This window comes from Oncorhynchus mykiss, chromosome 19 (genome assembly GCF_057628025.1).
Source record: "Oncorhynchus mykiss isolate SJ-2025 chromosome 19, ASM5762802v1, whole genome shotgun sequence".
NCBI lineage: Eukaryota > Metazoa > Chordata > Actinopteri > Salmoniformes > Salmonidae > Oncorhynchus > Oncorhynchus mykiss.
In genome coordinates this window covers 57,753,050-57,769,085 of record NC_143040.1, presented here as the reverse complement: position 1 = coordinate 57,769,085, position 16,036 = coordinate 57,753,050, and the positions used below count along the sequence as shown (strand labels likewise).

General features: G+C 46.5%; 1 protein-coding gene across 1 annotated transcript in view; it reads left to right on the top strand.

The window, feature by feature from the left end:
* Positions 1-16,036, top strand: part of LOC110498375 (disks large-associated protein 2-like) — a 230,899-nt gene that overhangs the window by 174,921 nt on the left and 39,942 nt on the right. Inside the window, exon 4 of the mRNA XM_090211454.1 lies at positions 2,049-2,117. Within this exon, the coding sequence (XP_090067580.1) occupies positions 2,049-2,117 (69 nt within the window). The remainder of the gene's footprint in view (positions 1-2,048; positions 2,118-16,036) is intronic.

Below are 16,036 nucleotides of genomic sequence, written 5' to 3'. Positions count from 1 at the left end.
GCAGAACGGCATCTCGGAACTCATCTCGTTGGTCCTTGTCATTTATGGGTATTTTGCAGCAGACGACCACACCAGGTTCCACTCCTAAGGGCTAAAAACAAGAAGAAGCGGCTCCACTGGGCACAAGATCACCAACACTGGACAATTTAGGAGTGGAAAAACATTGGCTGGTCCGACGAACCCCGGTTCCTGTTGCATCATGCTGATGGCAGAGTCAGGATTTGACGTAAGCAGCATGAGACCATGGCCCCATCCTGCCTGGTGTCAACGGTTCAAGCTGGTGGCAGTTGTGTAAAGGTGTGGGTAATGTCTTCCAGGCACACATTAGGTCCCTTTATGCCAATTGAGCAACGTTTCCATGCCCAGAAGAATTCAGGCTGTTCTGGAGGCAAAGGGGGGTCTGACCCAGTACTAGATAGGTATACCTAATAAACTGTATATGATATTATTACACAATGATTGTACAAAACATTATGAACACATGCTCTTTCCGTGACATAGACTGACCAGGTGAATCCAGGTGGAAGCTATGATCCCTTATTGATGTCACTTGTTACATCCACTTCAATCAGTGTAGATGAAGGGGAGGAGACAGGTTAAATAATTATTTTTATGCCTCGAAACAATTGAGACATGGATTGTGTATGTGTGCCATTCAGAGGGTGAATGGGAAAGACAAAATATTTAAGTGCTTTTGAACGGGGTATGGTAGTAGGTGCCAGGCACACTGGTTTGTGTCAAGCACTGCAACGCTGCTGGGTTTTTCACACTCAACAGTTTCCCGTGTGTAACAAGAATGGTCCACCACCCAAAGGACATCCAGCTAACTTGACACAATTGTGGGAAGCATTGGAGTTAACATGGGCCAGCATCCCTGTGGAACACTTTCAACACCCTGTAGAGTCCATGCCCTCGACGAATTGAGTCTGTTCTGAGGGAGAAAGGGGAAAGTGCAGCTCAATATTAGGAAGGTGTTCTTAATGTATTGTAACCTCAGTGTATTTTTCTATCATATATCACTCACATTCACTTACCTGCAGCTTTTTCTCTCTCATTTGTGCTCTTACATTTGACTTCTCCCTCTCTCTTCGTGTTGGTAGAACTCAGTACGATGACTTTGTCTCAGCACAGTGTCTTTGTTTAACCACAAAGAGTACATCAGGCCAATTCACAGCCAGCATGAAAGGCAGACAGAGAGAGAGAGAGAGAGAGAGGGAGGCAGGGATTCACATCGTGCTATACAGTAGTTTCATATTGGCAAACAATGGGAAGTGCATTCGCAACAGTTGGAGACATTAAAGGCAATGTGCTGGGATAAAAAATTATAAAGGGTTGTCTTTTTGTGAAACAGCTTGCCTCAGCTCTATCGACTATAATAGACATCTCTACCACGTAGAGATGATGGATAAAGCCATGCACATGATGTCCCTCAGTCAGTCAATGTGCTGCACTTTCATCTGATGTTGTCAGCTTAAAGCTGGAGCTGCTTTCAATGTTCATGGATAGAACTTTTAGTTGTATTTTACTCCTCAGTTTGCTCATTTACACACAACTAAATTGCAATTAGAAATGGCTTATTTATTCAAGACTTCATGGGTAAATGAGCCATTGCCGATAGGCCTACGTATTATTGCTGATGATCTTCTTAAGTGCAGTTTAGACTGATTTTGTTTTTGAATTGTACAACTGTCTGTATACCTAATGTTCATCAATACTAAAAGGCCTCATCTGTGTGATTATTGGTCAATTACTGTACATGAGGTAGTACTGTTTGCCATTAAGCACCACTGTCTGTCAGTCTTCAACTCTAGCATCTTCCACATGACCATTAATACCATTAGTTGCTGTGGTCATCCTGTCCATAAACCTGTATTTGTATCACCCTAATGTTTGGAGCACTTTGGTTAACATCTCATGCAAACGTTTGATGTCCCCACAAAAATCTATCTGAAACCTTTGATGTTGTGCCGTGATCTCAGTCACACCTGCATTCATTGACTCCCACCAGCAATGGGTCTAGTAACACAGTTTCTTCTCTCTACCCACAGCTCTTACCGGGTGAATAAAATGAACAGTGACGTGTGTAACTACATCACCAATTTTGCTGCAGACTTGAGGTGAATACAACCACGGTGTTCTCCCTCCCTACTGGTCAGGCTGAAGAGCCAGCTTGCGCTGAGCATTGCTGACAGACTCAATATGGAATCTCATACAGCAAACACTCACTGCTAGGCAATGAGAGGTCAGCCATATAGACACCTCATACAGCAAACACTCACTGCTAGTCAATGAGAGGTCAGCCATATAGACACCTCATTCAGCAAACACTCACTGCTAGTCAATGCGAGGTCAGCCAGGCCAATCTATCTCCTATTTCTCTAGCCGTACAGCACTGTTCAACACAATACAGTCTCTGTCTAACTTACTGTAGGTATACTGAGTGGGTTTGTCTTTAACTGATATTGAACATCATCACAGTCGTAGCTGGTCTTGACCGGTGACTAATCTCTGTTTTTGATAGTATATTAGTTAGTTTAACTGAGCCTCTGAATCTGAATTCCCTTCTTTCCTAGGCTCATCTCTGGATGTAATCTGAACCAGGGAGAACTTTCTATACTGTGTATGAACAATTGATATAGTCTATGAATGCAGTGTAAATGCATGAGGTCCATCTCTGACAATTCTTGATGGAATAGCAGGGTTTAAATCACACTAGCATTGGTCATACTGAAAAATGGCAATTTTTGTTTCTACACAAAGGCTGAAAACAGCTTACTTATCCCTATCTGACCTTACCATTAGGGTGTATTCTACCTGTTCTTCCTCCCTCTATCGCTCTGCATTTTCCATTTCAGTTTTGGTAGAAAATGGTAGCAGTTCTAGTCCAAATAAAATCAATTCAAATTGTGTTGGTCACATGCGCCGAATACAACAGGTGTAGACTTTGCATTGGAAATGCTAACTTACGAGCCCATTCCCCACAATGCAGAGTTAAAAAGTAAGACAAATATTTGCGATATAAAAAGGAAATAGTAACACAATAAAAACAATAACGAGGCTATATACAAAGATTACCAGTACTGAGTCAATGTGCAGGGGTACGAGGTAGTTGAGGTAATTGAGATAATACTGTACATGTGGGTAGGGGTAAAAGTGACTAGGAGTTTTTCCTAGCCACCGTGCTTCTACACCTGCATTGCTTGCTGTTTGGGGTTTTAGGCTGGGTTTCTGTACAGCACTTTGTGACATCACCTGATGTAAGAAGGGCTTTATAAATAAATTTGATTGACTAGGCAATCAGGACATATAATAGACAGCATATGTGAAAGAGTGTGTGTGTGTGTGTGTGTATGTGTGTGTGTGGCATGAATATGCATGTGTGTGCTTTGTGTTTGTGAGCGTATGAAGTGTGTGTGTATGCGTGAATGCGTGTGTGTGATGGAGTGTCAGTGTAGTGTGTATGAGTGTGTGGGTAGAGTCTAGTGAGAGTGATGGAGTGTCAGTGTAGTCCACTACTGAGTCCAGTGAGTGTGCATAGAGCCAGTGCCAGGAGTCAGTGTAGTGTGTATGAGTGCGTGGGTAGAGTCCAGTGAGTGTGCATAGAGCTAGTGCCAGGAGTCAGTGTAGTGTGTATGAGTGCGTGGGTAGTCTAGTGAGTGTGATGGAGTGTCAGTGTAGTGTGTGTGAGTGCATGGGTAGAGTCCAGTGAGTGTGATGGAGTGTCAGTGTAGTGTGTATGAGTGCGTGGGTAGAGTCTAGTGAGTGTGCATAGAGCCTGTGATGGAGTGTCAGTGTAGTGTGTATGAGTGCGTGGGTAGAGTCTAGTGAGTGTGCATAGAGCCAGTGCCAGGAGTCAGTGTAAATACAGTGCCTTGCGAAAGTATTCAGCCCCCTTGAACTTTGCGACCTTTTGCCACATTTCAGGCTTCAAACATAAAGATATAAAACTGTATTTTTTTGTGACGAATCAACAACAAGTGGGACACAATCATGAAGTGGAACGACATTTATTGGATATTTCAAACTTTTTTAACAAATCAAAAACTGAAAAATTGGGCGTGCAAAATTATTCAGCCTCCTTAAGTTAATACTTTGTAGCGCCACCTTTTGCTGCGATTACAGCTGTAAGTCGCTTGGGGTATGTCTCTATCAGTTTTGCACATCGAGAGACTGAAATTTCTTCCCATTCCTCCTTGCAAAACAGCTCGAGCTCAGTGAGGTTGGATGGAGAGCATTTGTGAACAGCAGTTTTCAGTTCTTTCCACAGATTCTCGATTGGATTCAGGTCTGGACTTTGACTTGGCCATTCTAACACCTGGATATGTTTATTTTTTAACCATTCCATTGTAGATTTTGCTTTATGTTTTGGATCATTGTCTTGTTGGAAGACAAATCTCCGTCCCAGTCTCAGGTCTTTTGCAGACTCCAACAGGTTTTCTTCCAGAATGGTCCTGTATTTGGCTCCATCCATCTTCCCATCAATTTTAACCATCTTCCCTGTCCCAGCTGAAGAAAAGCAGGCCCAAACCATGATGCTGCCACCACCATGTTTGACAGTGGGGATGGTGTGTTCAGCTGTGTTGCTTTTACGCCAAACATAACGTTTTGCATTGTTGCCAAAAAGTTCAATTTTGGTTTCATCTGACCAGAGCACCTTCTTCCACATGTTTGGTGTGTCTCCCAGGTGGCTTGTGGCAAACTTTAAACAACACTTTTTATGGATATCTTTAAGAAATGGCTTTCTTCTTGCCACTCTTCCATAAAGGCCAGATTTGTGCAATATTCGACTGATTGTTATCCTATGGACAGAGTCTCCCACCTCAGCTGTAGATCTCTGCAGTTCATCCAGAGTGATCATGGGCCTCTTGGCTGCATCTCTGATCAGTCTTCTCCTTGTATGAGCTGAAAGTTTAGAGGGACGGCCAGGTCTTGGTAGATTTGCAGTGGTCTGATACTCCTTCCATTTCAATATTATAGCTTGCACAGTGCTCCTTGGGATGTTTAAAGCTTTGGAAATCTTTTTGTATCCAAATCCAGCTTTAAACTTCTTCACAACAGTATCTCGGACCTGCCTGGTGTGTTCCTTGTTCTTCATGATGCTCTCTGCGCTTTTAACGGACCTCTGAGACTATCACAGTGCAGGTGCATTTATACGGAGACTTGATTACACACAGGTGGATTGTATTTATCATCATTAGTCATTTAGGTCGACATTGGATCATTCAGAGATCCTCACTGAACTTCTGGAGAGAGTTTGCTGCACTGAAAGTAAAGGGGCTGAATAATTTTGCACGCCCAATTTTTCAGTTTTTGATTTGTTAAAAAAGTTTGAAATATCCAATAAATGTCGTTCCACTTCATGATTGTGTCCCACTTGTTGTTGATTCTTCACAAACAAATACAGTTTTATATCTTTATGTTTGAAGCCTGAAATGTGGCAAAAGGTCGCAAAGTTCAAGGGGGCCGAATACTTTCGCAAGGCACTGTATGTGTTATATGAATGAATGTGCAAGTAGAGATACTGGGGTGCGAAGGAGCAAGATAAATAAATAAATAAATACAGTATGGGGATGAGGTATTTGGATGGGCTATTTACAGATGGGCTATGTGCAGGTGCAGTGATCTGTGAGCTGTTCTGACAGCTGGTGCTTAAAGCTAGTGAGGGAGAGATGAGTCTCCAGCTTCAGTGATTTTTGCAGTTTGTTTCAGTCATTGGCAGAACTGTAAGGAAAGGCGGCCAAAGGAAGAATTGGCTTTGGGGGTGACCAGTGAGATATACCTGCTGGAGTGCGTGCTACGGGTGGGTGCTGCTATGGTGACCAGTGAGCTGACATAGTGCGGGGCTTTCCCTAGCAGAGACTTGTAGATGACCTGGAGCCAGTGGGTTTGGCGACGAGTATGAAGCGGGGGCCAGCCAACGAGAGCGTACAGGTTGCAGTGGTGGGTAGTATATGGGGCTTTGGTGACAAAACCGATGGCACTGTGATATACGGCATCCAATTTATTGAGTAGAGTGTTGGAGGCTATTTTGTAAATGACATCGCCGAAGTCAAGCATGAGTGAAGGATGCTTTAATAGGAAGCCGATTCTAGATTTAATTTTGGATTGGAGATGCTTAATTTGAGTCTGGAAGGAGAGTTTACAGTCTAACCAGACACCTAGGTATTTGACGTTGTCCACATATTCTAAGTCAGAACCGTCCAGAGTAATGATGTAATGATGGACGGGCGGGCAGGTGCGGGCATCGATCAGTTGAAGAGCATGCATTTAGTTTTGCTTGCATTTAAGAGCAGTTGGAGGCCACAGAAGGAAAGTTGTATGACATTTATGTTCGTCTGGAGGTTAGTTAACACAGAGTCCAAAGAAGGGCCAGAGGTATACAGAATAGTGTCGTCTGCGTTGAGGTGGATCAGAGAATCACCAGCAGCAAGAGCGACATCATTGATGTATACAGAGAAGAGAGTCGGCCCGAGAATTGAACCCTGTGGCACCCCCATAGAGACTGCCAGAGGTCCAGACAACATGCCCTCCGATTTGACACACTGAACTCTATCAGAGAAGTAGTTGGTGAACCAGGCGAGGCAATCATTTGAGAAACCAAGGCTGTTGAGTCTGCCGATAAGAATGTGGTGATTGACAGAGTCAAATGCCTTGGCCAGGTCGATGAATATGGCTGCACAATATTGTCTCTTACCGATGGCAGTTATGATAGCGTTTAGGACCTTGAGCGTGGCTGAGGTGCACCCATGACCAGCTCGGAAGCCAGATATCATAGTGGAGAAGGTACAGTGGGATTCGAAATGGTCGGTGATCCGTTTGTTAACTTTGCTTTCGAAGACCTTAGAAAGGCAGGGTAGGATAGATATAGGTCTGTAGCAGTTGGGTCTAGAGTGTCTCCCCTTTGAAGAGGGGGATGACCGCGGCAGCTTTCCAATCTTTGGGGGATCTCAGACTATATGAAAGAGAGGTTGAACAGTCTAGTGATAGGGGTTGCAAAAATTTCGTCAGATCATTTTAGAAAGAGAGGGTCCAGATTGTCTAGCCCGGCTCATTTTTAGGGGTCCAGATTTGGTAGCTCTTTCAGAACATCAGCTATCTGGATTTGGGTGAAGGAGAAATGGGGAGGCTTTGGCCAGTTGCTGTGGGGAGTGGAGGGCTGTTGATCAGGGTAGGGGTAGCCAGGTAGAAAGCATGGCCAGCTGTAGAAAAATGTTTATTGAAATTCTCAATTATAGTGGATTTGGTGGTGACAGTGTTTTCTAGCGTCAGTGCAGTGGACTTTACAGTGTCCCAGAACTTTTCTGAGTTTGTGCTACAGGATGTAAATTTCTGCTTGAAATGTGCATTTCACGGGGGCTATTCAATGCTAATGCAGAACGCCACAGGATGTTTTTGTGCTGGTCAAGGGCAGTCAGGTCTGGAGAGAAGCAAGGGATATATCTGTTCCCGGTTCAAAAAATGTTGAATGGGGCATGCTTATTTAAAATGGTGAGGAAGGCACTTTTAAAGAATACCCAGGCATCCTTTACTGATGGGATAAGGTCAATATCCTTCCAGGATACCCGGGCCAGGTCGATTAGAAAGGCCTGCTCGCTGAAGTGTTTTATGGAGCATTTGACAGTAAATAGGGGTGGTTGTTTGACCGTAGACCCATTACGGATCGCTGAGATCTTGGTTGAAAACAGCAGAGGTGTATTTGGAGGGCAAGTTGGTTAGGATGATATCTATGAGGGTGCCCGTGTTTACGGTTTTGGGGTTGTACCTGGTGGGTTCATTGATAATTTGTGTGAGATAGAGGGCATCAAGCTTAGATTGTAGGATGGCCGGGGTGGTAACCATGTCCCCGTTTAGGTCACCTAGCAGCACGAGCTCTGAAGATAGATGGGGGGCAATCAATTCACATATGGTGTCCAGGGCACACGGTGGATTTTTAAAAGTAGAAGCTCGAATTGTATTGGTACAGACCTGGATAGTATGACAGAACTCTGCAGGGTATCTCTGCAGTAGATTGCAACACCGCCCTCTTTGGCAGTTCTATCTTGTCGGAAAATGTTATAGTTAGGGATGGAAATTTCAGGGGTTTTGGTGGTCTTCCTAAGCCAGGATTCAGACACGGCTAGGACATCCGGGTTGGCGGAGTGTGCTAAAGCAGTGAATAAAACAAATTTAGGGAGGAGGCTTCTAATGTTAATATGCATGAAACCAAGGCTTTTACAGTTACAGAAGTCAACAAATGAAAGCACCTGGGGAGTAGAAGTGATGCTAGGCACTGTAGGGCCTGGATTAACCTCTACATCACCAGAGGAACAGAGGAGGAGTAGGATAAGGGTACGGCTAAAGGCTATCAGAGCTGATCGTCTATTACGTACAGAACAGAGAGTAAAAGGAGCAGGTTTCTGTTGGAATATTAAATTAGGGATTATAGTCCAAATGCTATCCTTATTTCTTAAATGGTTCTGTATCCATTTGATCTTAAAGATTATAGAGGTTTTAAAATCCAGAACATTCAATCCTCCCTCATTTTGGGTGCTACATATTAGCGCTTTTCTTAAATACTTAAGTTTATTCCTCCATATGAAGTTAAATAATTTAGTATCAGCCATTTTAGTTCAGAAGTCTTATGGCTTGTGGATAGAAGCTGTTCAGGTACCTTTTGGTTCCAGACTTTTCGCTCCGGTACCGCTTGCTGTGCTGTAGCAGAGAAAATAGTCTATGACTTGGGTGACTGGAGTCTTTGACAATTTTTTAGGCCTTCCTCTGACCCCGTCTGGTATAGAGGTCCTGGATGGCAGGGAGTTCGGCCCTGTGATGTACTGGCCGTACGCACTACCGTCTGTAGTCTTATGCCGAGCAGTGGCCATACCAAGCGGTGATGCAACCCATCAGGATGCTCTTATTGGTGCAGCTGTAGAACTTTTTGAGGATCTGAGGGCCCATGCCAAATCTTTTCAGCCTCCTGAGGGGGAAGAGCCATTGTTATTCCCTCTGTATGACTGGGTTGGTGTGTTTGGACCATGATACAGTAGGTCCTTAGTGATGTGGACACCCAGGAAGCTCTCGCTCCACTACAGCCCTATCGATGTGAATGGGGGTGTGTTTGGCCCTCTGTTTCCTGTAATTCACAATAAGCCCCTTTGTTTTGCCAATGTTGAGGGAGAGATTGTTTTCTTGGCACCACACTGCCAGGTCTCTGACCTCCTCCCTATAGGCTGTCTCATCGTCATCGGTGATCAGACCTACCACCATCGTGTTGTCGGCAAACTTAATGATGGTGTTGGAGTCACGAGTGGCCACGCAGTCATGGGTTTACAGGGAGTATAGTAGGTGGTTGAGCATGCACCCCTGGGGGCCTCTGTGTTGAAGGTCAGCTTGGCGGAGGTGATGTTGCCTACCCTCAACACTAGGTGGTGGCACATCAGGAAGTCCAGGATCCAATTGCAGAGGGAGGTGTTCAGTCAAAGGGTCCTTAGCTTAGTGATGAGCCTGGAGGGTATTATGGCATAATCAATAAATAGCATTCTCACTTAGGTGTTCATTTTGTCCAGGTCGTAAAGTGAAGTGTGGAGTGCAATACAGATGGCGTCATCTGTGGATCTGTTGGAACTGTATGCGAATTAGAGGGGGCCCAGCGTTTCTGAGATGATGGTGTTGATGTGAGCTATTACCACTTTCAAAGCATTTCATGGCTACAGATGTGATTTCTACACAGCGGTAGTCATTTAGACAGCTTACCTTGGTATTCTTAGGCACAGGGACTATGGTGGTCTGCTTGAAATATGTAGGTATTACAGACTGGGTCAGAGAAAGGTTGAAAATGTCCGTGAAGACACTTTCCAGTTGGTCAATGCATGCTCTGAGTACGCTTCCTGATAATCCATCTGGCCCTGCGGCCTTATGAGCCTGATTCTACAGTTGTCTGGGACAGCTGGTGCTCTCACACATGGTTCAGTGTTGCTTGCCTCGAAGCGAGCATAGAAGGCATTTAGCTCATCTGGTAGGCTTGCGTCACTAGGCAACTCTCGGCTGGGTTTCCTTTTGTCATCCATGATAGTTTGCAAACCCTGCCACATCTTACGAGCGTTGGAGCTGGTGTAGTAGGATTCGATCTTAGTCCTGTATTAAGGCTTAGCCTGTTTGATGGTTCGTCTGAGGGTGTAGCGGGACTTCTTTTAAGCGTGCAGATTTGTGTCCCTCTCCTTGAAAGCGGCAGCTCTAGCTTTTAGCTCAGTGAAGATGTTGCCTTTAATAAATTACTTCTGGTTAGGATATGTACGTACGGTCACTGTGGGGAAATGTTGTAAATGCACTTATTAATGAAGCTGTTGACTGATGTGGTAAACTCCTTAACTTGTCTAGGACTGGGGTTCCGTTAGCCAACAGCCAATGAAATTGCAGGGCGCCAAATACAAATCAACAGAAATCTCATAAATCAAATTTCTCAAACATACAAGTATTAGGCACCATTTTAAAGATACAATTCTCGTTAATCCAGCCACGGTGTCCGATTTCAAAAATGCTTTACAGCTTCGAAAGCTCCACAAACGATTATGTTAGGTCACCACCAGCTCACAGAAAAACCAAGCCATTTTTCCAGCCAAAGAGAGGAGTCACAAAAAGCACAAATAGAGATAAAATGAATCACTAACCTTTGATGATCTTCATCAGATGACACTCATAGGACTTCATGTTACACAATACATGTATGTTTTGTTCGGTAAAGTTCATATTTATATCCAAAAATCGTATTTTACATTGGCGTGTTACAGTGATATTGCAGAGAGCCACATGAATTCACAGAAATACTCATTACAAATGTCGATGAAAATACAATTGTTAGACATGGAAATATAGATACACTTCTCCTTAATGCAACCGCTGTGTCAGATTTCAAAAAAACTTTACGGAAAAAGCATAATCTGAGAACGGCGCTCAGATCCCAAACCAGCTAGAGAAATATCCACATTGTTGGGTAGTCAACATTATTCATAAATAGCATTATAAATATTCACTTACCTTTGATGATCTTCATCAGAATGCACTCCCAGGAATCGCAGTTCCACAATATATGTTTGTTTTGTTCGATAATGTCCATCATTTATGTCCATTTATGTCCAATATCTTCTTTTGTTAGGGTGTTTGGTAAACAAATCCAAATGCGCGATCTGGTCCATTCAGACGAAACGTTCAAAAAGTTATATTACAGGTCAAAGAAACTTGTGAAACTAAGTATAGAATCAATCTTTAGGATGTTTTTATCATAAAAGTTCAATAATGTTCCAACCGGAGAATTCCATTGTCTGTAGAAAAGCAATGGAACGAGAGCTACCTCTCAAGTGAAAGCGCGTGACTGAGAAGGAGGCTGTAGGCAGACCACTGACTCAAAGTGTCAGGTGCGTGAATGAGGACCCAAAAGCGAATTAACAAAAACAGAGTTTCTTTAATGACGAAACACACGTAGGCTCAGATGAACTGGCAGATTCCGACAGGACAGGACAAGGTTGCAGCAAACACGACGATAGTCTGGTTCAGGCATGAGAAACACAAACAAGAATCCGACAAAGACAGAAGCAGGAACAGAGAGAGATATAGAGACCTAATCAGAGGGAAAAAGGGAACAGGTGGGAAAAGGGGTGAACGAGGTAGTTAGAGGAGACAAGGAACAGCTGGGGGAAGGAGGGTAAGGAAAGGTAACCTAATACGACCAGCAGAGGGAGACAGGGTGAAGAGAAAGAACAGGAACAAGACACAACATGACAATACATGACAGTACCCCCCCCACTCACCGAGCGCCTCCTGGCGCACTCGAGGAGGAAACCTGGCGGCAACGGAGGAAATCATCGATCAGCGAACGGTCCAGCACGTCCCGAGAGGGAACCCAACTCCTTTCCTCAGGACCGTACCCCTCCCAATCCACTAGGTACTGATGACCACGGCCCCGAGGACGCATGTCCAAAATCTTACGGACCCTGTAGATAGGTGCGCCCTCGACAAGGATGGGGGGGGGGGGGGGGGGGGGAGACGAGCGGGAGCGCGAAGAACGGGCTTAACACAGGAGACATGGAAGACCGGGTGGACGCGACGAAGATATCGCGGAAGAAGAAGTCGCACTGCGACAGGATTAATGATCTGAGAAATACAGAACGGACCAATGAACCGCGGGGTCAGCTTGCGAGAAGCTGTCTTAAGGGGAAGGTTCTGAGTGGAGAGCCAAACTCTCTGACCGCGACAATATCTAGGACTCTTAGTTCTACGCTTATTAGCGGCTCTCACAGTCTGCCCCCTATAACGGCAAAGTGCAGACCTGACCCTCTTCCAGGTGCGCTCGCAACGTTGGACAAAAGCCTGAGCGGAGGGGACGCTGGACTCGGCGAACTGAGACGAGAACAGCGGAGGCTGGTACCCGAGGCTACTCTGAAAAGGAGAGAGACTGACGGAAGCCCCAATCAAACGGCAAAACTCCCTCCAAAATTGAGACGTGAATTGCGGACCCCTGTCCGAAACGACGTCTGACGGAAGGCCATGAATTCTGAAAACATTCTCGATGATGATTTGTGCCGTCTCTTTAGCAGAAGGAAGCTTAGCAAGGGGAATAAAATGAGCCGCCTTAGAGAACCTATCGACAACCGTAAGAATAACAGTCTTCCCCGCTGACGAAGGCAGTCCGGTGATAAAATCTAAGGCGATGTGAGACCACGGTCGAGAGGGAATGGGAAGCGGCCTGAGACGGCCGGCAGGAGGGGAGTTACCGGACTTAGTCTGCGCGCAGACCGAACAAGCAGCCACGAAACGACGCGTGTCATGCTCCCGGGTGGGCCACCAAAAACGCTGGCGAATGGAAGCAAGCGTACCCCGAACGCCAGGGTGGCCGGCTAACTTGGCAGAGTGAGCCCACTGAAGAACGGCCAGACGAGTAGGAACGGGAACGAAAAGAAGGTTCCTAGGACAAGCGCGCGGCGACGGAGTGTGAGTGAGTGCTTGCTTTACCTGCCTCTCAATTCCCCAGACAGTCAACCCGACAACACGCCCCTCAGGGAGAATCCCCTCGGGGTCAGTGGAGGCTACTGAAGAACTGAAGAGACGAGATAAAGCATCAGGCTTGGTGTTCTTAGAGCCCGGACGATAAGAAATCACGAACTCGAAACGAGCGAAAAACAGCGCCCAACGAGCCTGACGCGCATTAAGTCGTTTGGCAGAACGGATGTACTCAAGGTTCCTATGGTCAGTCCAAACGACAAAAGGAACGGTCGCCCCCTCCAACCACTGTCGCCATTCGCCTAGGGCTAAGCGGATGGCGAGCAGTTCGCGGTTTCCCACATCATAGTTACGTTCCGACGGCGACAGGCGATGAGAAAAATACGCGCAAGGGTGGACCTTGTCGTCAGAGAGGGAGCGCTGAGAAAGAATAGCTCCCACGCCCACCTCTGACGCGTCAACCTCGACAACGAACTGTCTAGAGACGTCAGGTGTAACAAGGATAGGTGCGGAAGTAAAACGATTCTTGAGGAGATCGAAAGCTCCCTGGGCGGAAACGGACCACTTAAAGCACGTCTTGACAGAAGTAAGGGCTGTGAGAGGAGCTGCCACCTGACCGAAATTACGGATGAAACGACGATAGAAGTTCGCGAAGCCGAGAAAGCGCTGCAGCTCGACGCGTGACTTAGGGACGGGCCAATCAATGACAGCTTGGACCTTAGCGGGATCCATCTTAATGCCTTCAGCGGAAATAACAGAACCGAGAAATGTGACGGAGGAGGCATGAAAAGTGCACTTCTCAGCCTTCACAAAAAGACAATTCTCTAAAAGGCGCTGGAGGACACGTCGAACGTGCTGAACATGAATCTGGAGTGACGGTGAAAAAATCAGGATATCGTCAAGGTAAACGAAAACAAAGATGTTCAGCATGTCTCTCAGGACGTCATTGACTAATGCCTGAAAGACAGCTGGAGCGTTAGCGAGGCCGAAAGGAAGAACCCGGTATTCAAAGTGCCCTAACGGAGTGTTAAATGCCGTCTTCCACTCGTCCCCCTCCCTGATGCGCACGAGATGGTAAGCGTTACGAAGGTCCAACTTAGTGAAAAACCTGGCTCCCTGCAGGATCTCGAAGGCTGAAGACATAAGAGGAAGCGGATAACGATTCTTCACTGTTATGTCATTCAGCCCTCGATAATCTATGCAGGGACGCAGAGACCCGTCCTTCTTCTTGACAAAAAAAAACCCCGCTCCGGCGGGAGAGGAGGAGGGGACTATGGTACCGGCGTCAAGAGCTACAGACAAATAATCTTCGAGAGCCTTACGTTCGGGAGCCGACAGAGAGTATAGTCTACGCCGGGGGGGAGTGGTTCCCGGAAGGAGATCAATACTACAATCATACGACCGGTGTGGAGGAAGAGAGGTGGCCCTGGACCGACTGAACACCGTGCGCAGATCGTGATATTCCTCCGGCACCCCTGTCAAATCACCAGGCTCCTCCTGTGAAGAAGAGACAGAGGAAACAGGAGGGATAGCAGACATTAAACATTTCACATGACAAGAGACGTTCCAGGAGAGGATAGAATTACTAGACCAATTAATAGAAGGATTATGACAAACTAGCCAGGGATGGCCCAAAACAACAGGTGTAAAAGGTGAACGAAAAATTAAAAAAGAAATGGTTTCGCTATGATTACCAGAGACAGTGAGGGTTAAAGGTAGCGTCTCACGCTGAATCCTGGGGAGAGGACTACCATCCAAGGCGAACAAGGCCGTGGGCTCCCTTAACTGTCTGAGAGGAATGTCATGTTCCCGAGCCCAGGTCTCGTCCATAAAACAGCCCTCCGCCCCAGAGTCTATCAAGGCACTGCAGGAAGCTGACGAACCGGTCCAGCGTAGATGGACCGACAAGGTAGTGCAGGATCTTGAAGGAGAGACAGGAGTAGTAGCGCTCACCAGTAGCCCTCCGCTTACTGATGAGCTCTGGCTTTTACTGGACATGAAGTGACAAAATGACCAGCGGAACCGCAATAGAGACAGAGGCGGTTGGTGATTCTCCGTTCCCTCTCTTTAGTCGAGATGCGGATACCTCCCAGCTGCATAGGCTCAGCACCCGAGCCGGCAGAGGAAGATGGTAGTGATGCGGAGAGGGGGGCAACGGAGAACGCGAGCTCCTTTCCACGAGCTCGGTGACGAAGATCAACCCGTCGCTCAATGCGAATAGCGAGTTCAATCAAGGAATCCACGCTGGAAGGAACCTCCCGGGAGAGAATCTCATCCTTTACCTCTGCGCGGAGACCCTCCAGAAAACGAGCGAGCAAAGCCGGCTCGTTCCAGCCACTGGAGGCAGCAAGAGTGCGAAACTCAATAGAGTAGTCTGTTATGGATCGATTACCTTGACATAGGGAAGACAGGACCCTGGAAGCCTCCTCCCCAAAAACAGATCGATCAAAAACCCGTATCATCTCCTCCTTAAAGTCCTGATACTGGTTAGTACACTCAGCCCTTGCCTCCCAGATTGCCGTGCCCCACTCACGAGCCCGTCCAGTAAGGAGAGATATGACGTAGGCGATACGAGCAGTGCTCCTGGAGTAAGTGTTGGGCTGGAGAGAAAACACAATATCACACTGGGTGAGGAACGAGCGGCATTCAGTGGGTTCCCCAGAGTAACACGGCGGGTTATTGATTCTGGGCTCCGGAGATTCGAAAGCCCTGGAAGTGACCGGTGGATCGAGGCGGAGATGGTGAACCTGTTCTGTGAGGTTGGAGACTTGGGTGGCCAGGGTCTCAACGGCATGTCGAGCAGCAGACAATTCCTGCTCGTGTCTGCCTAGCATCGCTCCCTGGATCTCGACGGCTGAGTGGAGAGGATCCGAAGTCGCTGGGTCCATTCTTGGTCGGATTCTTCTGTCAGGTGCGTGAATGAGGACCCAAAAGCGAATTAACAAAAACAGAGTTTCTTTAATGACGAAACACACGTAGGCTCAGATGAACTGGCAGATTCCGACAGGACAGGACAAGGTTGCAGCAAACACGACGATAGTCTGGTTCAGGCATGAGAAACACA